The 9,935-nt window shown below is 33.8% G+C and overlaps 2 protein-coding genes across 2 annotated transcripts; both read left to right on the top strand.

Annotated features, from left to right (window-relative positions):
- Positions 1 to 1,587: 1,587 nt before the first annotated feature.
- On the top strand, positions 1,588 to 4,809 carry LOC144560976 (UPF0481 protein At3g47200-like). The gene is made up of 3 exons (XM_078310196.1): positions 1,588 to 2,519; positions 3,429 to 4,153; positions 4,451 to 4,809. The coding sequence occupies exons 1-3, from the start codon at positions 1,830 to 1,832 to the stop codon at positions 4,749 to 4,751; spliced, it is 1,716 nt and encodes a 571-aa protein (XP_078166322.1). The 5' UTR covers positions 1,588 to 1,829; the 3' UTR covers positions 4,752 to 4,809.
- Positions 4,810 to 6,240: 1,431 nt separating this feature from the next.
- On the top strand, positions 6,241 to 8,078 carry LOC144560979 (carbohydrate esterase, putative (DUF303)). Its single transcript, XM_078310198.1, has 3 exons — positions 6,241 to 6,649; positions 7,257 to 7,489; positions 7,613 to 8,078. The coding sequence occupies exons 1-3, from the start codon at positions 6,346 to 6,348 to the stop codon at positions 7,841 to 7,843; spliced, it is 768 nt and encodes a 255-aa protein (XP_078166324.1). The 5' UTR covers positions 6,241 to 6,345; the 3' UTR covers positions 7,844 to 8,078.
- The last annotated feature ends 1,857 nt before the right edge of the window (positions 8,079 to 9,935 follow it).

Genomic DNA, 9,935 nt, shown 5'->3' with positions numbered 1-9,935 from the left:
GAAGATTAAAGATGCTTATGTATATGTCCAACTATTAGACTAGGCAAATGATTAATTAATTGTTATAAAGTTCGAGCTGGGCAATGGTTATTCATAGAATAACAGATATGTTTTACTTCATATTTATATTTTAGTTTTCAAAATTCAAAAATTCGATCCTAATTCTTGAACATAATTTCCATATTAAAATATCCTGGAGACCAAATTTTTGTTATTTAAAAAAATATTACTATTTTTTAAAAAGATATGAAATTGAAGTTTTTTAATATCCAACTACCAGACTAGACAAATGATTAATTAATTGTTATAAAGTTCAAGTTGGGTAATGGTTATTCATAAAATAAGAGATATGTTTTATATTTTGGTTTTCAAAATTAAAAAATTATATCCTAATTCTTGATCATAATTTCCATATTAAAATATCCTTGGAGATCAAATTTATGTTATTTGGAAAAAAAATTACTATTTTTAAAAAGATATGAAATTGCAGTTTTTTAATAATCCAAAATCTTGTGAATCAATAAATTTGGTACCCATTTAAAAAAATAGAGATCATAGATGTTCAACTATTCAAAAGAATTTTTCAGATTTTAAAAACGAATATATGAACATGTAGTAATACATGACCTTACTTCATAAAGCATAATAACCCAACTCATAAAATTCGAAACTATCAAAAATATTTAGATAAATAAATGGGAAATTTTTTTGATAATTCTTTCTGAGTGAGTCTATGGTACTATGCATATTACGATTTGTTACCGTGCTATGGCTCTATATTCGAGTTTTCAAATCCTAACGGTCGATCCGAACCATTCATCTTGTTCTCCATATTAATATGTGTTTGGAGACCAAATTTTATATTTTTTTGAAATTTTTTTACTATTTTTTTAGATTTATTGAAAATCACTGTTTTTGGATGGTCCGGAATTTTCAGATCAAGTGATTTTCTAAATATCTAAACAAATAGTAAAAAAATTTCAAAAAATATAAAATTTGGTCTCCAAACACATATTAATATGGAGAACAAGATGAACAGTTCGGATCGACTGTTAGGATTTGAAAACTCGAATATAGAGCCGTAGCACGGTAACAACCCATGATATGCATAGTACCATAGACTCACTCATTCTTTCTTTCAATACTTAGATATTATTGAAAATTCAATAATATCAAATATAATAAACATTATTGACATTATGATCTTTTTTCTGTTTCTTTTTCTTCTCTTTTTTAATTCTTAATAGCTGTGTTTTTATTCTATCTATTAGCTTATTGGTGGATGTTTTTCAACAAAAGTGAGAGAGGATGAGTTCTTCGGTCTAAGTTATTTGATCTATATTAAAATTTACATAGACTGTTTTTATTTATGAGACAGTTAAAATTAGCGCAAATTTGGATGACATAAATCTCAACGAGAATCAGATATCTCAACTTGAACATATCATAGATTTTGGTTTGATATTCGCTTAAAGTCCCCTGCCCAACAAAATGGGGGTGCAAGTTGGAGTATTGTAACATTCTCAACCAAAAAATAAAATTAAAAAATTGGTCATGTCATGCATTCCTCAATCCCACCCCTTTGCCATTTCAACAGCATTTCCAACCTCCCCTGGTAACTCAACTCCTAAACTTCTACAAAATTAAATTCCTACCCGTTCTTCATTGCCTTCATTGATCAGTTCATAATCTGGTAACTTCAAACACCATTTTTTTTTTTTCATTCTCCAGCAAATAACACTATACACCTTGTACAGTTGTATCTCACAAGCATCTTTTAAACCACTAATTGCTTCAATTGATCAATCAGTTCATGTTCTTCTTTAACAATGGTGGCAGTTTTTAACAAGGAGCTACTAAGTTGGTACCTAATAACCCTGAAAATAAGAGAAACAGTTGATCAAAACATCTCCAAATCAGGCCCTTCTACCCCTACCAATCCCCCTGCTACCCCTATTCCAAGCCTTCCCATCTCCTCCTCTTCACCCCCACCTCTTCTATTAACCAATGGCGAATTCCATTATGATCTTGAGCCGATAACCGAACAAAACCCGAACCCGAATCAGGAACTAAGAGAGGAGGAAACCATAGTAGAATTAGAGGATACACCATCAGAAGAACCGACACTTCAAAGAGATAGATCCCTTTCCTTTGCAGTTCCGAAATCACCCCGGGAATCTTGGGGTATATATATTCAGAAAAAATTGCGGGAAGCAAAGGATGAAGAGGATAAGAACCCATGGGCAAAGTTGTCAATTTACCGGGTACCGAAATCTCTGCAGGATGGGGACGACAAGGCCTACATTCCGCAACTGGTGTCGATCGGGCCATTTCACCATGGCAAAAGAAAGTTGAGAGAAATGGAGCCGCATAAATGGCGTGCTGTGCATCGTGTTTTACAGCGTACCGGGCATGATATTGACTGGTACATTAATGCAATTCGGCCACTGGAGGAGCGGATACGGGCATGCTATGAGGGACGCATATCAATGCGCAATGATGAGTTCCTGCTCTCTCTGGTATTATTAGTGTACTTTCTGTTATCTACTGGTCAACTGATTACTAAAATTGAAAATTCTGTTATCTACTAGTCTGATTTTAAAGAGTATATTGCTCAGATAGTCCTTCAAGTATCACTACTTCATCATTTGGATCCTTGAAAGTTTCAAATATATCACTTAGGTCCTTAAAGTTTCTAATTTGTACCAAATTGATCCCACCATAAATATTCATTAATGAAAAAATATTATTTTTTCCAACTTAGGGTAATTTCTTGCCATTGTAATTACTGAAAAAAATATGGATACTATTAGTCTAATACCATTATCCACAGCTTCACACATTGAGTAAAAAAATGTAATGTCAACATCCACGTCATCCTAAATTATTTGAAAAATATATTTACACACATCTCACTATATATGTACATGATTATGATATCAACGTGATTTTATATAGTTTTTGCATTATCCATACCATTTTTATGCAAAATTAAAACAATTAAGTGCAAAATTGACTTTCTAAACTGTAAGGGCCCAAATGTGATTTTTGTGATACTTTATATAAGGACTATCTGCGTAACTTGCTCTAATTTTGTTTATCCACTAGCGTCATGTATTCTACTTCAGAAAAAGGAAGAGTATACCTTATAATAGATCAGATTATAATAAATTAGGATAGATTGTAGTGATTATTTATGCATGAACAAAGTTTGTAAGCATGGTCAACTGCATTGAAAAAGTGATGGTCAATGTCATATGAAACAAAAAAAACAAAACCATGCACTTTTTATTTAAAATAAAAAACACACTGAGTCATATTGCTTACTAACATTGCTTGTGCCAAGCAAGTGTAATATACTGTCTCAAAGTGCTTATTAAATTTACTGTTTTGGTCACATCTTTGCTATAACACTTAATTAATTTCAGGTACTTGACGGAATATTTGTTTTGGAGCTATTTATCGGTGCTACCAGCCGCAATGGTTTTGTTGAGCAGGGCTATTCCCATCATGACCCGGTATTCGCCATGCGTGGCGCAATGCACTCAGTACAACGCGATATGATAATGCTAGAAAATCAAATCCCATTATTTGTTTTAGATAGGCTTCTGGCCACTCAATTGAGACTGCCAGATCAGCCCGCAAGGATTGCAAAACTGGCTGTTTGTTTCTTCGACCCGTTAATGCCCACAGACGAACCGTTACATCAAAGAGATCGCGCCCTGATGGAAACATCAGTAAACGGAGCATTTGATCCTCTTTCTGATGCAGGATTGCATTGTTTGGATGCCTTTCGCCGTAGTCTTCTACGTACCAGCCCAAAACCTGACCCACAGATGCGAAGTATCTGGCGCAAGTGGTCTGCCACGCGTCGTGTCGCTGACAAGCGGCGCCAGCAGTTCATACATTGTGTATCAGAATTACGGGACGCAGGAATAAGGTGTAGAAAGAGAAAGACTGATAGGTTCTGGGATATAAATTTTGATAGTGACGGTACTTTGCAAATCCCAAGGATTTTGATACATGATGGGACAAAATCCCTGTTTCTTAATTTGATTGCATTTGAGCAGTGCCACTTGGATACATCGAGCAATACAATTACGTCTTATGTGATCTTCATGGATAATTTGATCAATACTGAGGAAGATGTCAGGTAATAAATTTGATATGCACAATTAGTTAGATATTTTTACACAAATTTAAATAGCTGAACACTGAAAATGCAAATTTTATTGAATGCTTGATTATGTTATCGAGATGTGCAGAAGTTGAGAATCATGACAATTAAATTTTTCATTTCAAACAATTTCTGCAACTACATTACAATTTTATAAATAGGGCTTTCCCCACTTTGTATGAAATAAAATGGTACTGGTACCAATAAATGTATATTGAGAACCAAAACAGCCTCCCCTTTTGATATCATTGCTAAAATAGTAATATTATGTAGGTACTTGCATGATAGAGGAATAATCGAGCATTGGCTCGGTAATGACAAGGAAGTGGCCGACCTGTTTAGTCGACTATGCCAAGAAGTGGTTTTCGACTTCAACAATAGCTATCTCTCGGGCTTATCGGATCGGGTTAACAAGTATTATAACAGTAGGTGGAACACTTGGAGTGCCACTCTGAAACACAGCTATTTTAGTAATCCCTGGGCCATTATTTCACTAGTGGCAGCAGTATTTTTGCTTATTTTGACATTTGCTCAAACATTTTACAGTGTTTATTCGTATTACCGGCCTCCCTAAGAGGGTATATATGTGTGTGTGTGTGTGTGTGATTAAATTTATTGTTTGCAGGAATGTATTTTTTTTGTTACTTTCTAGTTTATAGTTGTATCTTATTCTTTTTTCTTTAATTATTTGTAGTATTATGTTTATAGTTGCTTAATATATATGCTTGTTGAAAGTGTAATGAGATATGAAAGAAGCAATTTCTTCAGTTGATATAACTGTTCTTTTGCCTTGGGATGCATATTAGTGCTGTTGATTTTGTGGGTTAATTCGGGGCACAATTAATATTACAAATTACAATGCATTTAAGTATTTAACAAAGTCCAATTATGCTCTTGAACAGTTCACCTCCCCCTCATGTATTAAGTGCGAATCCTCTAAAGTAACATAAAAATGAGTTTGGAATCCTGATCGTTCAATCAGCATCCGAGTCAATTCGAACCAATTTGAAAATTTACAGAGTTGCTTTAAGATTTGTGTTAATTTGTACTTAATAGTGTTGTAAATAACATATGCACTCGTCAAACGTACATGGTGCCGCTAAGCAATTAATCGGGAATAATTAGAAATAACTAGCCATATTCGAGAATAATCGAATGGTTAGTCTGAAAAATTCATGACGATTTGATAACCGTTAATGACTAATCAGCCAATTAAGTGGTCTAAACGGATGTTTTTTACAACACTATTACTTAGTACTTCTTTTACAAACTTTGATATCTTAAAAATGTGCAATTAAAAATTGAGTAATAGATAAGACATTTAGTATTTTATGGATTGTATTTTATTTTTTAACTTCAACAGACAACAGCAAAGGTGGAAAATATCGCGTAATTATTTTTGATAGGTTATATTCTAGATGTTGCTCGATAACAAAATATCCACTAAAAGAAAATCTTAATTTTTTAAATAAAATTGTTTTACATTCAGAAAAAATTTTAGCACAGATAATTATATTTTTGAAACATATATGTTGATAAATAACACTATTAACTATATAATATTTCAAGAAACAAAATTATATTGGTGTAAGAGTTATATTGCACTTTAGATACATTAAAATATATCTTTAAATAAGAAGAGAAAGATATAATATAAAAATTATTCTATAAATAAAGAAAAAAAATTGAATCAAACTGATAAAAATATCAGTAATTAACAATTTAATTTAACATACTGAAAAATAAACCTGGAGCATAATATTAAAATTAAGCAAGAAAAAAATGCTCTAAAAATTATTTTATTTGCGCATACCTACCACTAAAATAGGAAACTTCCTCTTGAGTCTTGTCTAGTGTAAGTCAATAAATCTGTTGTTATTCCTTTAGAATAACAGGTTCCTGTTATTCTGATCTCAACCGTTGGTATTTGTTAAGATTCGTTCATGAAAAATTACTACATTGAGATTCGCATATTGAAAAGTTTGAACGGTTGCGATCGAATAACAGGTTCCTGTTATTCCTAGGGAATAGCAGAAGATTTGTTCTGTGTAATGGAAAAATGAAAAAGAGAGCAACTTTTTTCTTTCGTAAACCAAACAAGAGAGGTAACAATTCCAGTTGAAAAAAAGTCCCAAATCAACCAAATCAAGGAAGCAATCCAAACAAAAATGAAGAAGCAAGTGTTCATTTTAGCGGGACAGAGCAACATGTCTGGACGGGGTGGGGTCCAATGGTACCACGGCCTGTACCTGTGGGACGACGTTGTGCCAGACGAGTGCGCCGCTTCTCCCTCCATCCTTCGTCTCTCCGTCGATTTAAATTGGGAGGAGGCGCGGGACCCACTGCACATTGACATTGAGTCTAAGAGCAAGACCTGTGGCGTGGGGCCCGGCATGAGCTTTGCCAATCATGTGCTCAAGGAGACCGGTTGTACTTCTCCTAATATTGGTCTTGTACCATGTGCTATAGGAGGTATATTTTCCTCAAAATTTGAATTTTTCTATATTTACACTGTATTAGACTATTACTTGAGGTGGAAATTGATCAGTTTAATTTGGGTATGGATCAGTGTCACACTGTGTTCAAATCAAGTCATCTCAGGGTAGTATTGTGAAAATATATATATGAAATTTATATTTAAGTGGTTTCCCTTTTTCTGAGGCGGTGCATTTGCATTGCCAGAATCCAGTCTTGTCAGGTTCAGGTCAAGTGGAATTTATTGGTCACCGGTTGATTTGGGTTCAAAATATTTGGTCTTTCTATGTATACCAGCATGTAATCCTTTGGTTTATACAATTGTCAGCTGGCATTCTATCAATATGCTAACAGGACTGAATTTATCAGCCAGTTCATACCAAAATGGTACAATTGTAACAGGTCGTGCAGACTGCTACTTCCGTCAGAAAGATTGAGCCCCTCTATTCAGCCTTGAGCTGCAAATAAATTTAGCTGGCACAGCTACCACACATTATAGAACCAATACTGGTAAAAGACTGAACCCCTATTCCACCTGAAATGATGCTTATAGTCACAGCCTCGACCTATTATTTTATTATGTGTCAAAAATTTGGTACAATAGATACGGCCATCAAGGAATGGGAAAAGGGGTCAAAGTTGTACAACCAAATGGTACAGAGGACAAAAGCGGCAACTGAAATTGGTGATGGTGGCGAGATCAAGGCAATATTGTGGTACCAGGGTGAGAGTGATACCGACTCAGATCATGCATCAGAGGTTTATGGGGAGAATTTGAAAAACTTTATTGAGGATGTGAGATTGGATCTTGGGCTGCCTAATTTACCCTTTATTCAGGTACTGTAGTCCATAAAAACATTTTCTATCATACTGCTAATATGTTATTTTGTATCCAGGTGGCCAGGTCGGCATTTATAGTTGTTTGTGAAAGTATACTTAATTACTAATGTGTATTTATAGGTAGCTCTGGCATCTGGGTCGGAGAGAAACATTGAAAAAGTAAGAAAAGCACAATTAGGGCTAAAGCTCCCAAATTTGGTGTGTGTTGATGCGATGGGGTTACCACTCAATTCAGACGACTTGCACCTCACAACTCAAGCTCAAGTAAAGTTAGGAAAGATGCTAGCTGAGGCTTATATAACACAATTTTTGGTACAATCATCAGCTGACAACGAGCCAAAAATCTGCTGACCTGTTTTGTGAGATATAGCAAGATGATTTAGTATGTGATATCAATGAGATATATGTTGCCAATGATGCTGACAAAGGAAACACATATTTCAACAATAATTTGTTAAGTTTGTATTGAAGTAATCAGGGTGTTATTTCGCTTGTTGTGGTTAGTAGTTTATTATTGTATATTGTATATAGTGTTTACATGGCAACTTATAACTTTGATTAGAATCTTAAAATTGGAGAAGGTGGATATGGCAGTGTATGCATGGCAGTTCTTCACTACACAACAGTTGCTATTAAGGTTCTGAAAAGTGAAATTAATCATGGGCAGAGTGTTTTATCAGGATATAAATATTTCTGATGGTTCTTTACTTCATTTTTTTTTTCCTTTTTATAATTTCTTTTGTCATACATCAACATACTTTCTAAGCAAATTGTGTTGGATATGTTTTTTTCGACCAATGTTGTTTACAAAACAGAACAAGATAAACATTGGTCTAAGAGTACATAATGGATTTTATTAATAATTTTAGAAGAGGGGAATTTTTTTATGGTTCTCAAAAAGATTTTGTTTTTACAAAAATGTCTACCGCGCGTGCACTTGCCACATTCAAGCTACATATTTCAATTTTTGAATGGGCAACACTCATCTGAGAAGTCCTAACAATTCTCAATATTTGAACTAATTATAAGGTTATATTTGACGTATAGCTGACAATTTATGTGATTTAATAACATAAAATGATGATATAATAATTGTTGCAAGTTGTGTATATGAATAATAGTGATGTATAATATAATTGACGGACTATTTTATAGTATCTAAAAATAGTTAGGGTCTTTTATGAAAAATATATGAGATAAAAAATAGTATTAATTTTTGGGGACATGCGAGTAAAAGATCACGCCCCTGTTAATCCAGGATCTGTTTCTCTCTTTCTCGTTATGCGTTAATAAAAGTATAGCAGGTTTCAAATCGGATTTCTTTTTTATTAGGTTGGTTCTTGAATAAATACTAGTTAATTAATTCGATTTTTCTGCTTCAACTGCAAAGTTGGTTTTTCAAACAAAACGAATAAGACAGATATTCGGGTCTGATTTTTTTTCAGTTCAAGTGTTCCGGTTTAGTCCTCTTCTGATAATACTGATTACAATAATAAATAGATGACCGAGAAATTCACAAAAAATAAAGTTAATTTATGATGCCTACAACGTTTGTAAATGGACCAACAACAAACTTAAATCATTATCTTCCAATTTGGTTGATGATGACTACATCCATTTCCAAAAAAGTTTGTTAATGACGATAAATATAAAGTTGATATCACCATTTTAAGTTCAGTAAGAATGCGCAGCTACCTGTACTTTTAAGACCTATAAATAGAAATTTTTTATGTGACCCATGTATACCCACGGGTTTTCAATTAAAAAAAAAAAAAAGTGACCCCTGTAGGGGTGGCCAAAAAGCTCTTAATTCATGGCTCGATCGTAACTTGCATTGACTCGTTTGCTAATATTTTGTTCGTTATTGGACCGAGCTATTAACGAGACAGCTTGCCGCTAGCTCGGTCCAGAATTAATTAACGAGTTCAATCTGGAGCCTAACTTGCTTGCAAGCTCGTGAGCTAGTTCGGTTAGATATCAATTTGTGAATTTGTGTGCAATTTATACTGTCGTCCAGCTTGATCAAGCTCGGTTCAACTTGGTCCAAAAAGTTTATAGAATTTATTTTCTTCTTAAAATAAAATCCAATCAGACCCAGTAAACCAGCTGGTCAGCTTGCGAGCTAACTCAATCCAGCTTGTGATGATTTTAAGTTGATATTTCAGCTTGGACCTCTAAAATCAGCTAGCTCATGACAAATTCAAGCTTGATCCTGACTCGTGGCTCGATCCTGACTCGTGACGAGCTAGCTAATTGCCACCCCTGTCACCCCTGCATAACACGCTAATTAAATACTTGAAATTATTTCCTAATATCTTTCAAAAATTACTTGTTGTTCGTTGTTATTACAGAGGTACATAAGATATTTGAAGGAAATGGAAATAATTTCCTTTGCTTTTGGGACTCATTTTCATTGATTTTGTATTTTTTAATAATATTTTTT

Source organism: Carex rostrata, chromosome 10 (genome assembly GCF_964058835.1).
Source record: "Carex rostrata chromosome 10, lpCarRost1.2, whole genome shotgun sequence".
Lineage (NCBI taxonomy): Eukaryota > Viridiplantae > Streptophyta > Magnoliopsida > Poales > Cyperaceae > Carex > Carex rostrata.
This window is presented reverse-complemented; position numbering and strand designations above follow the sequence as displayed.